Raw genomic sequence first — 20,383 nt, 5'->3', positions numbered from 1 at the left:
TAACTTGACTCGATCATTTGCTAATGCCCTCAAAACACAACTCCATTATTTTGTCAGATTATTCTGACCCATGCAGCTCTATTATTTTGTTATTACTGCCACCTTATAACTTTAGAAATCAAATTTCAATATGATTTTTTTTTCTTTTGTTGGTTTATATATGTACATTTAACTCTGTATTTTAAAGTGAGTTTCTGAAATGTTCGAGAGAAATTGAACCACTTCTGATCAGGGGCTTAATTCTTTATTTTAGATATTGGAGTAATTTTATATAGTAAATGTGGTTATTTGGTTTTGGATAATCATCTGTGGATTATCTATGTCTAATGTTGATCTTCAGTCTCGTCTGGCCCCCGCTTTAGCTGTTTGTCTGCTCATTAGTATCTGAATCTGTGAAAGAGGGTGAAGTTCGTGGAAAAAGACAGAGATTGACATTTTTGTCACTTAATTTTTGTCTCTATGACCATCATTTTCTTTTTTTAAGGCTGTTACCTTTTTGCTAGATTACTATAAACTCTTCTCTGTGAACATGCAAGTAAATATCAAATACTTATTTTGTTGTTTATAGTTAAAGATAGCTATAGTCAGGAAGACTGATTTTAATCTTTTTTTTAATACCAACATATTTTTCACATTAGAACAATGTAGAACTGATTTTTGGAAGACATGTACAGTATATCTACAATTACCCAATGTCATTTTAAAATAACTGGAATCATCTAGCTTTGTAGATTTATAAGGAAATGTTGAGGATATTTTTGCCAAACTGTTTTAATACAATAGCTGCCATAAACATGTTTCATATGCTGACTGTTTTTCCTAAATAGGAGTATTTTAACAAGGCCAATGCATATATGTGTATTTCTTACCTTAAAAAATTAAATTTTAAATAAAGTCAATATGAGGAATTTAAACTTGGGGGTTTAAAACTTATTTGGTTTTCTTCTTCTTCCTATATATTTGCTAATAGAAAAGAAAGAATACTTTTTAACCTTTTTTCCAAATTATTCTTTCCATTTAGAAAAAAATAATGCAGAAAAAGGAAGCATTGTCTCTTGATCTGTAGAATAAACTTTTAGTAGTAAACATAAATTTATTAAATACATTGTTTCAAATATTATATACTTTTAGAAGCTAAGTTGCCAAGTCCTTGATAATGTCTTTATTATTAGTGTAATAAATTTAAAAGAGTTTGCACAGGATTTTCTTTTACAAAAAGCACTTTTAAAAAATCTCATATTTTATAGAATCAATGAAATAAGATAAAATGACGTCTGTTTTTAAGAACTCATTGCTTTCAATCTGTTTCTTTGCCTTTGCTTTTTATTCCTGGCCATAACAGTTAAGATATGGGCATGTTTATTGTAGAGGCTTATGTGGCAGGGACTCTTCTCTGGGCCAGGGATAACCATGATCTGAGTTTTGGTTCCTGCTTTGTGGGTTCAGAGAGAATTTTTGTTTCCAGATGTTTAAGGAAATCCTTGTTCAGTCATTAGCTTTAAAATATCTGTTTTTTGGGCTTCCCTGGTGGTGCAGTGGTTAAGAATCCACCTGCCAATGCAGGGGACATGGGTTCGAGCCCTGGTCTGGGAAGATTTCACATGCTGCGGAGCAACTAAGCCCATGCGACACAACTGCTGAGCCCGTGTGCCACAACTACTGGGGCCCACACGCCTAGAGCCCGTGCTCCGCAACAAGATAAGCCACCACAGTGAAGAGCCCATGCACCACAATGAAGAGTAGTCCCCGCTCACCGCAACTAGAGAAAGCCCACGCGCAGCAATGAAGACCCAGCGCAGCCAAAAATAAATAAAAGATAATAAAATAAAATATTTTAAAAAATAAAATAAATAAAATAAAATATGTTTTTTAACAAAAAAATTGGAGGCATACAAAGAAACCAAAAAAGTATGGCCCATACACAGGAAAGATAGCAGTCAGTAGAAACTGTCTTAAGAAGCCCAGATGTTGTACTTACTAAACAAAGAAGAAATAGTAGATAAGTTGGATTTCATCAAAATTAAGAACTCTTGTTCATCAGAAGTTACTATAAAGAAAGTGAAAAGATAATCCACAGAATGGGAGAAAATATTTGCAAATCATATATCTGATAAGGATCTAGACATGAATATAAAGAACTCTTATGACTTACCAATAAAAAACAGAAAATACCAATTTTTGGATGTGGAAAAATTGGAACACTTGTACATTTGATGGTGAGAATTTAAGATGGTACAGCCACTGTGGAAGACAGTTTGGCAATTCCTCAAAAATTTAGAGAGTTACAATATGACCTAGTAGTTTCGTACCCAAGAGAATTGAAAACAGGTTCACACAAAAATTTGCACATAAATGTTCATAGCAGCATTGTTGTTAAATAGCCCCAGTAATGGGAAACCTAAGTGGCCATCATTTGATGAATACATAAACAAAATGTGGTATATCCAAACAATGGGAAATTATTTAACCATAAAAAGGGCAATAGAAATCCGAAAGTCCCCATCCTTTCTTATCACATGAGAAAGAATTCAACTGTCACTGAAGTGAAAAGACAAAATTGAAAACTTTTTTTTAGAGAACCCTAGGTGTCGGACTCCAGTCTGAGAAACATCCTTTATGGCAGTTACCCAGTGCAGGAGCTCTTTATTTGTCACGATTTTTCCTGTGTGATATTATCAACTTGGGGAGGTTTAACTCTCAGAGTGTCCCTCTCATGTCTGTGCTTCTCTGTGCTAATTGCTTGCTAGCATTTTCAAGTATATTATTAGAGTTGTTTATTAACTAATTGTTACTTATTTTTCAAATGATGCAGTCCTCAGCTAAATCTGGGAGGTGAGTGACAAATTTCTTATGTAGAAATCTATAATTCAACTGAAATATAAAGCACTGACCTATTTCTTCAGCCCAACCTATTTGGTTTAGTCTGGTCCATTTGAACAGAGGTAGATGTGGTTTCTAGTTCCAAAAACTGCTCTCTAGAGAGTGCATGAGATTGTGTATAACTTAGCAACTCTTTTTAAATCAACAGCATACTTTTACTTAGAAACCTAACCTCTTTTTTTTAAAGGTGATATGTAAATTGGCTTCCTGAAACCAACATTTCTTTTCTTAATGAACCTTGTTTAAGTTCCCTTACTGCCAAATATAAAGCCATTCCACAAATAGAATAGCTGTAAAAGTTTTCACTCATCAGAGGTTTTGCATTCCACTATCTGTTTATTGTGTTTTGTAAATAGAAAGCAGGTAATACCAGAATCATATCATCAGCAAATTGTTGGTGACTTTCTCATAGCTTCTTACTATTGGCTCTTATTTTGGTAAGCCAGATATTGAATTGCTGTTGAATTGTTGTCTGATGTCTCCTCAACCCCAGAATTTCAGATAAATTTAGCAGATGTCAGTCTCCAGCCAGTAGTCTGACTTAGCATAGTCTGGGGAATCTCATTTGAAATCCAGATTTATTTGTTGCTCAAAATTATCCAAACTGTGAGATTGTATTGCTTATGTTTACAGTTGTGTAAATGCAACATATTTTTGTGTCTCTATCGTACTGTGAAATATAGTAGGAGGTTTCTCCAAAATAGATCTTAACCTTTTCAGAATTAGAAGAGATGTTCTCAAATTTCTAGACCAAGAAGGTGGTTGTTTTTTTTTTTTTTCCATTGAAAACAGGAGAACAAGGATTTCAAGAAAGCTCAATTTCTCAATTATAGAAAAGAATTCCAAAACATTATGAAAGATTCCAGAAAATATTTAATTATAAAAAATCTTAAATATTATTTAAAAAATTTAAATGTCATATTAGTAAAATAACTTAATCACTTAATTTATCACCTATTTTAGCTTCTGTATCTTTTAGACATTATGTTACATATTGGATATACAATGAGGAGATCTAGTAACTGTTTTTGAGTTCACAATCTAGAAGAGGAGACAAATAAGAGAATTATAATTTTATAGCGTATTATCATAAGAAATATATGCCCAGCAGTATTTTGAGAGCCAATAGAATTCAGATGGGTAAATTCTTAGATAGGTATAACCTAATGTCTTAGGAGGCAGGGAAGACTGGCAGCTAAGTAAAGCTGAGCATTAAGTAGGAGTTAGTTAACACTTCTTTTGGATTTTAGCGAACTCTAAAGTCTTATCTTTCATTTTCTTTCCTGTTCATCATTTTCTTCTCTCTTTTATTTCTACTTTTGTTGAAAAATTTAGCATTGATGCTTCTTTATTATTATGAATTTATCACATAATTTCATTTTTTGTTTTAATAAACTTTGAAATATATTTATATTTTATTTCTAAGTAAAAACAAAATTAAGTGGCATCTTTACTTCTGTGGTATCTGGTTAATCTCGTTTATGTTTCTATGACTCTCCATAGGAGAAGAAAGTAGCAGTCTTACTCATTATAGTAATATATCACTTAGCTGATTTTTCTAGTTCTGTATTTGAGAATGGATGCTAACAAAGCCATTGTCGGGTCTTTCAACATCTTTTTTGTTGTGGTGGCAAGTCTGGCATATTGACCTTTGCATTGAGGCTGTCCACCTTAAATTGTAATTATTTTCCTTGCCATATAGAGCCTTCCTCTCCCCCTGACAAGAGGTTTAATAAATGTTTTTCTATGATGACATTAATCCATAGTGCAGTTCATCTCATTTATGTGTCAGTAATAGAAGTCTGGAACTTAAAAACCCATCATGTTTTATACGTGTTGAATTTGAGGTGACGTGGGATATCCAAATGGAAATGTCCATTTGGCAGCTGGAAACTTATTTAGATGCCAAATTACTGAGATCAGAAAGATTGTGCTTATCGTTCATGGAGGAAGCCTTAGAATGAAAATCAGACCTTGTCATTCTTCTGTTCTTAATCCTCCAGTGATTGGCTAATTCACTCAGAGTAAAGCTAAAGTGTATGGCCCTTCCTCTGCCAGGAGCACTCTTCTTCCAGATGTCATTCTCTCTCCCTCACCTCCTTCAAGTCTTTGCTCATGTCTCACCTTGTCAGTGAGGCCCTTCCTAACTACTTTACTTAAAATTGCTGCCCCTCTCCTTCCACAAAACTAAGCCTCTGTTTTTGCCTTGTTTTCCTCCATAATACTTATCACCTTCTAATATACTCTATACTTTACTTTTTAATTTTGCTTCTCTCTCCCTCACAATAGAATGAAACTCTATGAGGACAGTGATTTTTTAATGTTTCATGCACAGTTGTACTCCCACTACCTAGAACAGAAGCTGGCATATAGTAGGAGCTCAATAAATACTTTTTGCTGAGTTTACTTGGGCTACCCACATTGAGATCAATTTAAAGTTTCTGACTCATGTTTACCTTTGCTGCGAAGATGGGATAGTATCAAGGATTTTATTTTTAAAGTCTTTCCTTAGTGTTGAAACTAAAATTAACATATATAATCTATATGTGTATATAGGGACTGTATGTAGTATATAATATATATAGTCTGTTTATATATTGTTTATATAGGTTGGGCTAAACTTGATTGGACAAACATTTAATCACTCATTCACCAAATTCTATAATGGACACACAATAGATGGGAACTGATGCAAACTTTGTATATTATGTTGAATGTTATCCTTTGGGCAGTGAGGATTTAGGGAAGGATTTTAAGCAAGAGATTGACATGATCAAACATGTTTTTGATAGCCTACTTTGGTGGCTCAGGGAGACCACCATAAAAACTATGATGTTTTTAATAGTTCAGCAACAGGTGAGAGGAGATTATAAGAAAGGGGTGCATTTTGGAAATATTTAGGAAATAAAAATGGACACATCTTACTGTTTGCTTGCATGTGGGGTATGAGAGAAAAGGGTAGAATGACTCCAGTGTACCAACTGAGAGAAAAAAAATTGCATGAGGAGGAGATGTTAAGTTCATTTGGAAAGATGAATTTGAAGTGCCTATGTGACCTCTGCATAGAGTTATCTGGCAAGGAGCGGGGTTATGTGTCTGAGACCCAGGAGATCTGGCTAGAGATGGAGATTCAGGGTAATTGGTTTAGAGATTTTTTTTCTTTGAAACCATGTTGAGTGAGTGATATCACTGCAGAATAATGTATAGTATGAGGGGAAAGGAGGCGTAGGACATTAGAACCATGAGGAAATCTAGCCCCGAAGAACTGGGCAAAAAGTACTGAGAATCAGGAAAGTAGAAAACCACACTAATTCTACTAATCTCTCAGGCTGTGGCTTAAACATCACTTCTTCAGAGAAGCCTCAGTTGATCGCCCAATTAAAATTAGGTCTCCTCTATTGTTTTTCTCTATGAACCCTACTCTTTTCCTTTATGATTTTATCACTATAAGAAAATTACATATTAATTTTGTGTTTTATTTGTTTATGTCTCCCACTCCGTGAGGGCAGGGACCTCTATTTTGCGGCCCGTGATTTTGCTCAGCTCCTATCACAGTGCCTGAGACATGATAGATGCTTGATTTATTTGTTAAGTAAATGAAGGAAGCATAGGATCACAGAAGTCAATGGATGACAATATTTTCAGAAGGAAACAGTTCAGATGCTGCTTCAAGCAGTCCAATAAAATAATAGTAATAAGTTAGCACTTATTGAGCATTAATGAGTGAAGGAATGAAAAGTGTCCATTGTATTTATCAATGAGGAAGTACGGGATGAGTTATCCACTGAGTGAACACTACTCCCCTCATGGAGCTCTTAGTCTAAAGGGGAGATAATAACAATAACCAACATTCTCTAGGAACCTACAGTGCACTCTTTACATGACTGTTCATTCAGTCCTCACAACAAATCTAAAGGTAGGTAAGTATAGTTATTATCCTTATGTTACAGATGAAGGAATAGGAGATTTAAGGAGATTAAGCACTTTGCCCAGGAACAGGCAGGTAATGATTAAGCAGGGCCTTTCTGACCCTAACGCCCATGCTTTTAACCACCATGCTGCAGTAGGGGAATCAAGCTGATTCCTTATCAGGGAAGTGATATCTTGAAAATGCCATTTGAGCAGGAGTGGTTTTGCTGCTGTTTATAGGACACATTAGAAGTGAGAGTGACTGGAATTGAGAAACAAGGTAGAAGGATCTTGCAGGAATCTAGAATGAGGTATTTGCTTCCAAATAAGGATCATAACTGTATCTGAGAATGAAGAAGGAGGGGACACTGTAAGATCTCCTGTTAATGAAGAATTGACAGGACGTGGATTCTGATACAAAATGAGGAGCAAAAGAGAAGAGTAAAAAATAATTGCGATCCTAGGAGTTGGAAATTTTCATGACCTGCACGTCTAATATGGAGAAATTAGAAATGTGCTTTTTTGGTTACATGGAATAATAAAGTCATGATTAGAGTTCTAGGTATTATTTTTATATTGAAAATGGGATATGACAATCTTTGGTACTGAGAAAGAGCTGGAGACAGAGGAAGTTTTAGGACTAGAGAAAAAGGATCTATTTCAACATATTAATTAAAGTCATGTGAGAAATTCTTATGGATCTCAACTTTACAAGCATGGCTGCTAACATGCAGCACTGTATTTATTTAATCATTTTAGAATTTAAGGAAAAGTTAAAGGTTTTTCCCATTTAACAAGAATTTCCTCTCCTTTTACAAGGGTAGATGGAATGGAAGAGAATGAGAGGTGTGTTGTTTGACATTAGTAAAATCTAAGTGATGGTGATGAGTCTAAGGCCAGAGATAAGCTTCCAAGTTTCGTTAGAGATTCTGCAGAGAATAGTGGTTGATAGGGATAGATCAGGAGGGATCTTTAAGCACAGCCACTGACTGGCACAACATGTAAGAGAGAGACCTGGCTGGCATGCTACGGGAAATGACTTTGTGTTCTCTGGCATCTATAACAAGATCCTAACGTAGACTAAACATTTGATCTTTGTCGCCTGACTGCATAAGCAAAAGGTTAGGAGTATGGAATTCAAAGTTGGTAAGTACAATACAAAATCCAAATCTAGTTCATCGCTTTAATTTTAATCATATATGTATTATTTCTTTTCCTATCAACATAAAATCCCAAACCTTATGAGTAAAAGTTGTTTTAAGTCCTTTTCAAAATAATCTGAAATAAATAAATATAAAAAAGAATCTATCTGACTCTCAGTTACACAGTTTTTACATTTACGTATGAAGTGGGTTTTTCTCTTTTAAAAAATTTCATTGTCTATTTAATTATTCTAACAATATTTTCATCCTAATTGATCTCTATGATTTTATGAAGGATGACTAATTTTATTTTACAGGTATAGAAAAGAAAGTGTAGAAACACTAAATAGCTGATGATTCCTGTGCTTTTATATAAATGTGGATGCTTTTATGATGGCTGTAATTATTCATTGAGAAACCACAGTATCTAGATATATTCTAACACAAGGGAGCTTCCTATTCCCATAGAGTTGGAAAGTTCATTAGGGTAGATTTCTTATTGTTTTCCTTCCTTTTTAGGTGTGAAGTTTTTCAACATGAGTGGCCTTGGGGACAGTTCATCTGACCCTGCTAACCCAGACTCACATAAGAGGAAAGGATCGCCATGTGACACACTGGCATCAAGGTAGGAACACTCTTTTTCTTAGTCTGTTTCTGGCAGAGCTGCTTTATCATTTTAAGTCACTTCAGAGCTTTTGCTTCATCTACTCCAAGTTTACCAGCCTTCTCTGAGTCCCTCATACTTACCATGTTCTCTTCCTTCCCCAGGGCCTTTACACATGCTGCTCCCTCATCCAGCTTGCTCCCTCTAGATTTCCTGTAGTCAACACCTATGCATTCTCCAAATACCAGTTTAGTCATTACTTTCTTTTTTTTTTAAATTTATTTATTTTGGGCTGCATTGGGTCTTTATTGCTGCATGCAGGCTCTGTCTAGTTGTAGTGAGTGGGGGCTACTCTTTGTTGAGGTGCGCAGGCTTCTCATTGTGGTGGCTTCCCTTGTTGCAGAGCATGGGCTCTAGGTGCACAGGCTTCAGTAGTTGTAGCACGCGGGCTCAGTAGTTGTGGCTCACGGGCTCTAGAGCGCAGGCTCAGTAGATGTGGCTCACGGGCTTAGTTGCTCCGTGGCATGTGGGATCTTCCCGGACCGGGGCTCGAGCCCTTGTCCCCTGCATTGGCAGGGGATTCTTAACCACTGTGCCACCAGGGAAGCCCTAGTCATTACTTTCTTAAAAGGAGCCTTCTCTTCCTTCCATTAACTATTAGGTCAAATCTCCCCTATTTGTATCTATTTCATATGTATTTTTATAGCTATAATCTGTAATTTCAGGTTTTTATTAGTTTGTGTGCTTATTTCATGAGTTCCCTGGCTTCTCTACTACAGGCTAAGCTGCCGTTTGGTAAGAACTTTGTCCTTACTCACCATTTTATCCCTAGTTCCTAGCACAATGTGTAACTTATATATAGTAAGGACACAGAAAATATTTGTCAAATGAATAAATGAATCCATTGTACATCTTTAACTGCTATTTCAATATATTATGGTATTAGTGGAACAAAGAAAAAAATTATTGATATCAGGACTTTAAAGAATGAATATTTGTGGAATTAAATATTTGTGTGTTAATAAGGAATGTGGTCATCAAATAGGCAAAAGAGAATTATTGCTAAGGAGACTCTAATAAATGCCAGATAGAGAAGGAACCTCAATCAGATCAAAACAGCAGCTTTCCTACCTGAGAGAAGAGTCGGGATTTTATTCCATTCACCTTCAAGGATCTGGAGCAAGGTTTCTCAGCCTCCACACTGTTGACATTGTGGGCAAGATAATACTGTGCTGTGGGAAGCTATCCTGTATATTGTAGGATGTTTGGTAGGATCCCTGGCTTCTACACACTAGATGCCAAATAGCATCTTTATATCAGTTATGATAACCAAAATGTCCTACCAGTTGTGATAACCAAAAATGGCTCCAGACATTGTCAAATATCCCTGGGGACAGGGAAAGCAATATGGCCCCCAGCTGATAATCATTGATGTAGCGCATAAAACGGCAGAAGACTCTTCTGTCATTGGATTACATGCTTTTTCTCATGGGGGGACAAAGAAAGAATTTTTACAGGAGAGTGCCAGGGCTTCAGGTTGGGGAAAGAAAAGTGACTACTTCTCTTAATCAGTTCAGAAAACTGTTACTGAGCGATGATAACCTAAGTACTCATAATCATAGCTAAGTGTCCAGAAGCTAGGAGGAATGCTGATATCAAGATGCAATTCAGTTTGTGTTGTCAGAGTTAATGTTCTTGTCTATTTCTATATATGTCAGTCCTTCTTAATTTAAGAATAAATAGATAAAACTATTGTATTTTACTTTAAATTTTTATTTGGGGAAAATTTTTTAACCTATAAAAGAATAGAGACTAGGAAACGATGTATACCCACCACATATAAACCACGTATTTGCAGTTTTGTTTAAATAAAAGTAGTAAGATGATTAATGACAAAATTGATTTGTCTCTAATTCTTTCAATCTGTTTTTAATGATTATGCATATATAAGTATCTGTGAACAATAGAGAATGTTTATTAAATTTATATATTACATAATACTATGTGTATTTTTCTACAGTATACTTTTCAGCATGGATCTTTAGACATAAAGATAACTAGATTTATTCAGTTCTGTTAACTTTTGATAAATATTGTATTACACGAATATACCGTATTTGAGAAATCTGTTTCCCTACAGATAGACATTCCCTATGGGTAAACAGCCATTTTGTTACAAATTTTCATTCTTGCAGCCAGCACTACAGTGAACATGAACATCCTCGTACACACCTCCTGTTTTATACGTAAGAGTTTCTTTAGGATCTGTGTACATTTTTATGTTAACTGGGTAATTATCACATTGTTCTTTAAATGATAAGCATTGAGAGTTCCTTTTTTCTTGTCTCCGCACTTCAACGTTTTGCCAATCTGATGGGTGTGGGGTTATAATTTTAAGTACATTATAAGAATCAAGACTTTATCAGATTTCTAATTATAATTTATTTGAACTCTGGTGTAGTATGCCTGCTTAATTTACAACAAACTTATTTGAAAATTCAAAGTTTCTATTTTAAGGAATTATTATTTGGAACATCCAATAATTTCAAATGCAACTAGTATATGTACTGTCTGCTTCTTTTTGATATCTAGTATTCATTTGAAATATTCAATGTATATACGTCACTGAGGGAATACGTCTGTGATGGCAGTCATTCTCTTTATGCTTTTTAGCTAGAATTGTTTTCTGCACCTTGATATTTTGTAATATTTGTTTTTTAGATACAATTTTAAATTGTTTTCTAAATCTGGTTTTATATTCTGGATAAAAACAGGAATCTCTGTAAATATATAAATATTAAATACATGATCAGAGAAGGAAATATGGTGGTAGAAAGTACAGTAACTGGATTTCCTTTGTGTAACAGCACTGAAAAGAGGCGCAGGGAGCAAGAAAATAAATATTTAGAAGAGCTAGCCGAGTTATTGTCTGCCAACATCAGTGACATTGACAGCTTGAGTGTAAAACCAGACAAATGCAAGATATTGAAGAAGACAGTCGATCAGATACAGCTAATGAAGAGAATGGAACAAGGTAAAAAAATGAACAAAAAAAACCCCTGTGACTGTGTGCTTTGTTATTAAGACATTTACAATATGTGATTTTATTTTTTTTCATTAAGAAATTGCATTCAATTTTGTAATCTTATTAAAGGAACATTTTTGTTTAGATGCTATTTATTTTAGAATGTGAATCTGAGACCCTTCTTTTACAACAAAGTGGCTTATTAAGTTATCTTGAGAACTGGTTGCCTTGAAAGGTTATGAGACCCAGTATCATAGGGGATTAAGTCAGGAGATACAAGTTGTGGTATCAGACCTGAGGCTCTGGCATAGGGTTGAAAGACAGCAACTCAGAGGTAGGAAAGTCCCTCCATCTGAGTTATAAGTTTGTCTCTGCCTGGGCTCTGGGTGGGGGAAACAGCCTTCTCTGAGAAAACCCTGATTTATTTTTATGGTTCATATTTATACTATTCATATTTACTGGGGACCCAACACCACACAACTCCTGGGTTGCCTACCAGAAACAAAGGCAAAGCACTTTGAAGGAACATAACCACACCTCGCCCTGTCAGGTTCCCAAAGAAAAAGTGCTTCTGAGGGAGATTTTGTGCTATAAACTTATATAACATAGGAGGAAATAATCCACAGTGAGTAAGAACACAAATAACAAACAGAAGGAATAGACCCCAAAGAACTTCAGATTAATAGCAGCAATGTAAAAAGACTATGAACAAATAGTATGTTTTAAATGGTTGAGGTGATAGGCTTTTAAGATTTTAGGAGTAGATAGTCTAGTGACAACTGATTTAGCAGACAGGAAAAACTGGTATTGTAGGTCTGCAGAGGGATAGCCAACAAGAGGCTGTATGGTACCTTCCTTACTCAATCTGGAAACTCTGACAGCCTGGCTCATACTCCCTCAGCTGAAAATGGGAGGATTCCTCTGGGGCAATTGAGCAGTCCAAAGGGAAAGACACACAGACACTGACAGTTGGAATTGATCCCCCAAGTGAAAAAATCAGCTCCTTGCTCTGTCCCCACACTTCACACATCTGCCAGTCAGGATTTTAGTACCTCACTCTTTAATATGAATAAAAATCCAGATATTTGAAGAAAGTCTTTTTATAAAAGAGAATAAATCAAGCAAAGGAACAGAATAAAGGGAACTCAGAGGAAGCAGAGACAATGCAGGGAGCAAAAGAAAATGTAAAGCCATCAAACAGTCCCTCAGAGACAAAAAGGAGGATATTTCATCTATGAAACAAGAATAAGATGCTATAAAACGAAACATTGGAACTTAAAATCAGGATAGCTGAAAAAAACTTTACCGTATTACCTTATCTTCTCATACTCTCTGCCCCAAGCATTCCAGGAACACTATGCCTCAGGTATTTGCACTTGCTGTTCTCTCTGGAATTCTCTTCCCTGGATATACACAAGGCTCACTACTGCATCCCTTTTATGTGTTGGTTCAAATATTTTTTCTCAATGAACTTGTCCCTCACTAACCTATCTAATACACACACATACACACACACACACACACACACACACACACACACACACCTCTCTACATCTTCCTTGATTTATTTTCCCCACAGTATTTTTTACATCTAACATATTACACATTTTATTTGTTTATTGCCTGCCTACCCCCACTAGAGCTTCATGAGGGCAAGGATTTTTCTTTGTTCACCATTGTATCCTTAATACCTGTAGCAGTTCCTGGGTACATAGTAGACTTTCAATGAATATTTGTTGAATAAAAAGATATAGCGTTGAAAGATAATTTGAAGAAATCCCATAGAAAGTAAAATAAAAAAGACAAGCAAAGGAAAACAAGAGAAAGATAGAAATGTATAGGATTAGTTCAGGAGGTATAACACATCATTAGTCCCAGAAAAAAAAAAAAAAAACCAGACCAAAATTATAAGAAATAATGCAAAGAAACAAAAACCAAAAAGTTCTCAGAATTAGGGGATATGGGTTTCCAGATGGAAAGCACACATGTAGTGCACAGCACAATGAATAAAAAAGAAAGAAAAAAACCTCACACACAATTTCTAGACACCAGAAAGAAAAAACAAGAGAGAGGAAAAAACAGACACATACTAGATTACTTTCAGGAGGGTGCGGATTTCCAAATAGGAACACTGAAAATGAGTATCCTGGACCTAGAATTCTGTGTTCATCCAAATGAAATATGAGTGCAAAATAAAGACATTTTCAGACATCTGAAGCCTCAAGAATGTTATCTCCTGTGTACTTTTTTCCAGAAATATCTATCAAGACCAAGGTAGTAAACCAAGAAAGAAAGGCATAGGATCTTAGCCCAGGGAAACCATGGAATCTTAACAAAAGAAAGGTAGAAGGAGACCCAGGGTTACAGTTGAGCAGCAGAGTAAAGAAGTAGCCAGTCCCAACTGGAGCAGGTGGATAGAGAACTCTAGGAGGAATATTTCTATGGGGAAAAAAATGGAACACATAGAGTATATGATGACTGACCAAATTGAGAGGAATTTTTTAGTCTGGAGGAGAGTTTAGAGATGAATCAAACTTCACAGAAAAACTAAAACATGAAATATGAGAATTGTAAATTATAGCACATACCTTGACTCATTTGTGGACTATATTTATATGGCCATAGTAACATAGATACTAAATACTGACTGCTCTAAAAATTATTGTAACTCTACTGGGAGTATGGGAAGAGGGGATATGTATGTGTGTCTAGATGGTTGATGTAAGTAAGTAAAATTCTTACCTTTTATGATGGCATGTTAATAGATTATGTCTAACATGGGCACAGTCAGGATATAGCAAATAAGCATGTTGTTGAGAAATACGGAATGTATTAGTTAGGATACAGACAAGGCTACTGTAGCAAGAGACCCAAAATACAGTGGCTTTAACAAGGTAGTCTAGGCATGTGTCAGAGGCTCAGATTCCTTGCATCTGTTTTCCTGTGCCATTCCTAGGGTATTGCCCTTACCCATGTGGTCAAACATGGCTCACCTGTACGTGTTCCTGATGACAGGAAAGGGAAAGAAGAAAACAGGAAGGCATGCTTCTGTCCCTTTAAGGGCAAGACTCTGTCCTTGCATGTCTCATCTGTTCACATGCCTTAGGCCAGTCATATAGCCACTCCTGCCTTGGGTTTTGCCTAAAATTTTGTTTGTTGTGCTTATCATGCATAGTTACTTAATGTACTTGGACTTGATGGTTTATGTATTTTGGAACTGTTTAAGAAACAAAACCTGTCTTAATGTTAGAAACACATGAAATGATGAAGGAAGTACATCTTAGAACTAAATGAGAAACTCCTATACCATAATAATTAAAAAATAAATAACCCAGTTAATTAATGGGCAAAGGCTCTGGGTAGACATTTCTCTAAAGAAAATACACAAATGACCAATAAACGCATGAAAAACATACTCAATATTATTAGCCATCAGAAAAATACAAATCAAAACCACAATGAGAGACCACTTTACACTTGCTAGGGTGGCTACAGTCAAAAAGACAGACAGTAACAAGTGTTAGTAAGGATGGGAGAAACTGAAACCCTCATACAGTGCTGGTGAGAGTGTAAAATTCTGCATCCACTTTGGAAAACAGCCCAGTAGTTTCTCAGAATATTAAAGATAAAGTTATCATGTGGCCCAGCAAGTCTACTTGCAGGTATATACCCAAGAGAAATGAAAACTTGTACACAAATGTTCATAACAGCATTATTCATAAATAGCCAATAAGTGGAAGCAAACAGTATATCAGCTGATCAATGGGTAAATAAAATGAGGTATACCTATACACTGGAATATTATTTAGCAATAAAAAATAGTGAAGTACTGATAAATGCTTCAACATAGATGAATCTTCAAAACATTACACTAAGCAAAAGAAGCCAGTCACAAAGGACCACATATTATATAATTCCATTTATATAAAATGTCAAAAATAGGCACATCTATAGAGACAGAAAGTAGATTGGTGGTTGCCTTGGGCTTGGGAGTGTTGGGAAAATGAGGAATGACTGCTAAAGGGAATGGGGTTTCTTTTGGGGTTGATGAAATTGTTCTAAAATTTATTGTGATGGTGGCTGCACAACTCTGTGAATACACTAAAAACCACTGAATTGTATGTTTTAAATCCATGAATGGTATGCTGTGTGAATTGTAGCTCAGTAAAGCTATTATTATAAACACTATATGAGATAACATTTTACACCCATTAGGTTCGCAAAAATTAAAAGCTGTGATGATATCAAGTGTCAGCATACAGAAAAACAATAACCCTTGTATGTTACTGGTGGTACATAGAGAGTAATTTGTCAAACTTAGTAATGTTGAAAATACACAGACCCTGTGATCCAGCAATTTCACTTCTAATATTTACCCTAAAGAAACTGTCACAAATGTGCAAAAGAGGAAATACTGAAAATAGTTATTACAGCATTGTAAGAAGTCAAAAGGTCTACCAATAGGGGACTAGGAAATCAACTGTGGGTTATTCATATACTATACAGCAGTTCAAATGAGCGTATGAAATTTATATGTATCAGTATAGTTAAATCTCAAACATAATGTTGAGTGGAAAAAGTTGAAAAAGTCTATATATTTTTATGTAAACATTAAAACACAAAACAATAATATATTTGTAAAAATCATGCATATGTAGTTGAAGTATAAAAACATGCTTAGAAATGTTTATGCTGACCTCAGAACACTGGTTACTTCTGAAAACGGACAGAGGAGGAATAGTGGTAGAGCTGTAGCTCTATTTGTAGCATTTTATTTATTTAAAAAGGAAAGACCTGAAGCAAATAATGTTAACATCTGTGAAAAATGAATGGTGGCTGTGTGACTGTATGCTATGCCACTTTCTGTATTTTTTGGAATATTTGAAATATTTCATATTTTAAAGTGAAAAAAATGAATCTCTATATTCAGTAATACTGTATTTGCTTTTTGGTGAGCTAATTAGTCTGACAGATTGGAAACTTTTATATAAGTATGCTGCTGCTTTAAGATGATGGATGGACTTTTCAACATCACCACACAAAAGAATTCTAAATCATTTAACAGTTGCAGTTTTATCAATCAGATCATCATGACATGAAGGTGAAAAGTTAGCTATTTCACGCAGGCTCACAGAATCGTACCTTCACTCTCTCTTAAGTGGCAATTGATCAAATCAGGAAAGGAGAAAGATGGAGGAAATAATTATTCTTTTACAATTTACTTATTTCTTTAAAATATTTGGTGTAGACTTTTTTTTAAAAGGCTGTATATTTTTACACCATTTTTTCCATTTGTTGGAACACTGGATTTGGTAGGTCAGAATTCAAATCCTCCTGCTGCCATTTATTAGTTATATCATTTGGGACACATTATTTAACCTTTGTGAACCTCAATTTCATCATCCACAAAATGAGTATAATTAAGATTAAATGTGAAAGTACCTACATAATGAATAAATATTTTTTGAATCTGAAATTAGGTAAATTCATGTCTTAATAAACTTGCCATTATGGAAATGAGCTCTTTTTGGATGTGTGACTTTTTGCTGCTTTGTTACAGAGAAATCAACAACTGATGATGAAGTACAGAAGTCAGACATCTCGTCGAGTAGTCAAGGAGTGATCGAAAAGGAATCCTTGGGACCTCTTCTTTTGGAGGTAGCTGTTCTCATTGACTCAGAAAGTGATCAGAATCTTTTTTCGAGCCAATTTGGTTTTTTTCTTTATCTTCTTTTAGGTTTTAACATCCAATTAATAAATTATAAAACAAAGTAAAGTGTTAAGGAACTTTTAATAATTATTTTATTTTAGAAACTATATTGACCATTGTTACTATTTCAAAATTAAATGTGAATAATGAACATGAGAAATTTTCATAAAGATGCTACCAGAAAACTACTAGAGCTAATCGATAAATTTGGTAAAGTAGCAGGATACAAAATTAATGCAAAGAAATCTCTTGCATTCCTATAAACTAATCATGAAAAATCTGAAAGAGAAATTAAGGAAACACTCCCATTTACCATGCAACAAAATGAATAAAATACCTAGGAATGAACCTACCTAAGGAGACAAAAGACCTGTATGCAGAAAACTATAAGATACTGATGAAAGAAATTTTAGATAATACAAACAGATGGAGAGATATACCATGTTCTTGGATTGGGAGATTCAACATTGTGAAAATGACTGTACTACCCAAAGCAATCTACAGATTCAGTGCAATCCCTATCAAACTACCAATGACATTTTTCACAGAACTAGAACAAAAAATTTTACGATTTGTATGGAAGCACAAAAGACCCCGAATAGCCAAAGCAATCTTGAGAAAGAAAAACAGAGCTGGAGGAATCAGGCTCCCAGACTTCAGACTATACTACAAAGCTACAGTAATCAAGACAGTAGGGTACTGGCACAAGAACAGAAATATATATCAATGGAACAGGATAGGAAGCCCAGAGATAAACCCACGCACATATGGTCACCTTACCTTTGATAAAGGAGGCAAGAATATACAGTGGAGAAAAGACAGCCTCTTCAATAAGTGGTGCTGGGAAAACTGGACAGCTCCATGTAAAAGAATGAAATTAGAAAACTCCCTAATACCATACACAAAAATAAACTCAAAATGGATTAAAGACCTAAATGTAAGGCCAGACACTATAAAACTCTTAGAGGAAAACATAGGCAGAACACTCTTTGACATATATTGCAGCAAGATCTCTTTTGACCCACCTGCTACAGAAAGGGAAATAAAAACAAAAATAAACAAATGGGACCTAATGAAACTTAAAAGCTTTTGCACAGCAAAAGAAAACATAAACAAGATGAAAAGACAGCCCTCAGAATGGGAGAGAATATTTGCAAATGAAGCAACTGACAAAGGATTAATTTCCAAAATTTACAAGTAGCTCATGCAGTTCAATATCAAAAAAACAAACAACCCCATCCAAAAATGGGCAGAAGACCTAAATAGACATTTCTCAAAAGAAGATATACAGATTGTCAACAAACACATGCAGGGATGCTCAACATCACTAATATTAGAGAAATGCAAATCAAAACTACAATGAGGTATCACCTCACACCAGTCAGAATGGCCATCATCAAAAAGTCTACAAACAGTAAATGCTGGAGAGGGTGTGGAGAAAAGGGAACCCTCTTGCACTGTTGGTGGGAATGTAAATTGATACAGCCACTGTGAAGAACAGTATGGAGTTTCCTTAAAAAACTACAAATAGAACTACCATACAACCCAGCAATCCCACTACTGGGCATATACCCTGAGAAAACCAGAATTCAGAAAGAGTCATGTACCACACTGTTCATTGCAGCTCTATTTACAATAGCCAGGACATGGAAGCAACCTAAGTGTCCATTGACAGATGAATGGATAAAGAAGATGTGGCACATATGTACAGTGGAATATTACTCAGTCATAAAACGAAACGAAATTGAGTTATTTGTAGTGAGGTGGATGGACCTAGCGTCTGTCATACAGAGTGAAGTAAGTCAGAAAGAGAAAAACAAATACCGTATGCTAACACATATATATGGAATCTAAAAAAAAAAAAAATTTTTCTGAAGAATCTAGGGGCAGGACAGGACTAAAGACTCAGACATGGAGAATGGACTTGAGGAAACGGGGATGGGGAAGGATAAGCTGTGACAAAGTGAGAGAGTGGCATGGACATATGTACACTACCAAATGTAAAATAGATAGCTAGTGGGAAGCAGCTGCATAGCACAGGGAGATCAGCTTGGTGCTCTGTGACCACCTAGATAGGGAGGATGGGAGGGAGACGCAAGATGGGGGAGATATGGGGATATATGTATATATGTAGCTGATTCACTTTGTTATAAAGCAGAAACTAGCAAACCATTGTAAAGCAATTATACTCCAATAAAGATGTTAAAAAAGAAAAAGAAATTTTGATAAAGGCATTCTAATGGTTGGATGGAAAACTGAAGAGAACTGTCTGGCTTTGCTACTTCTTTATTATAGTTAGGACTAGTTGGGAAAAATAAAACTTTTAGAACTATTTAGCTAGCTAGTGCTAATTTCTACTGTAGAATTTCACTTTTGAGTAAGGGATGCCTCAGTTTATTACAGTAGGTGTTTTCCTGACCAAAATTTTAAAACTATTTATGTAGACATTATAAGAGAACTTTTTAAAATGAAGAATTTTTAATCTTGAATTACTTTGTAATTACTGTGTAATTTCACCCCTTTTTTCCTATCTAATCTTTCCTCCCTCTGTTCTCAAAACAGATATTTTGTTTCCGAGCAGGCTCATCACCTTAAGTACTCCTTTTTCATACATGAATGTTTAAAAACACATATATGTGTGTATATATACACACTCATTCCCCACAAATTAGACTTTTCCACCTCTAGGCCTAATTTTATTTTTTTATATATGTATGTTTATTATGTATGTGCATATACTTAAATATAAATATGTGTATTTAAATCATACACATATTTAAAAATAAATATCTATAAAATTAAATAAATTCTCCTTTCCTGTCCTACCTCAAGGCCCTTCTTTCTGGTGAAGTCTTCCTAACACTCAAACTTGTATAGGTCTCTTGATTTTCTAACTCCTTTATACATTTTTTCCTATTACCCTAACTCTTCTTCTGTTTTTGTATGAACCATAATTCCCTCTACCGACACCGCTAATGTGAGAACATTCTCAAAATTTAGTGCTTGGTTTTTTTAGCCCAAGTAATATCATTTGCTTCATCTTTTATCTCTTTAGAGATGACTCTCAAATATGTACTTCTTGCTTTAACCTCTTTCCGAACGCTATTCCTGTA

General features: G+C 35.1%; 1 protein-coding gene across 8 annotated transcripts in view; it reads left to right on the top strand.

Annotated features, from left to right (window-relative positions):
* Positions 1 to 20,383, top strand: part of NCOA1 (nuclear receptor coactivator 1) — a 260,501-nt gene that overhangs the window by 148,143 nt on the left and 91,975 nt on the right. For all 8 annotated transcript variants that reach the window (XM_073791697.1, XM_073791698.1, XM_019943146.3 and 5 more), the window contains 3 exons: positions 8,451 to 8,556; positions 11,403 to 11,569; positions 17,121 to 17,218. In XM_073791697.1, coding sequence (XP_073647798.1) covers positions 8,468 to 8,556; positions 11,403 to 11,569; positions 17,121 to 17,218 — 354 coding nt within the window. In that variant the 5' untranslated portion in view covers positions 8,451 to 8,467. The remainder of the gene's footprint in view (positions 1 to 8,450; positions 8,557 to 11,402; positions 11,570 to 17,120; positions 17,219 to 20,383) is intronic.

Source organism: Tursiops truncatus, chromosome 14 (assembly GCF_011762595.2).
Source record: "Tursiops truncatus isolate mTurTru1 chromosome 14, mTurTru1.mat.Y, whole genome shotgun sequence".
NCBI classification, from domain to species: Eukaryota; Metazoa; Chordata; class Mammalia; order Artiodactyla; family Delphinidae; genus Tursiops; species Tursiops truncatus.
This window is presented reverse-complemented; position numbering and strand designations above follow the sequence as displayed.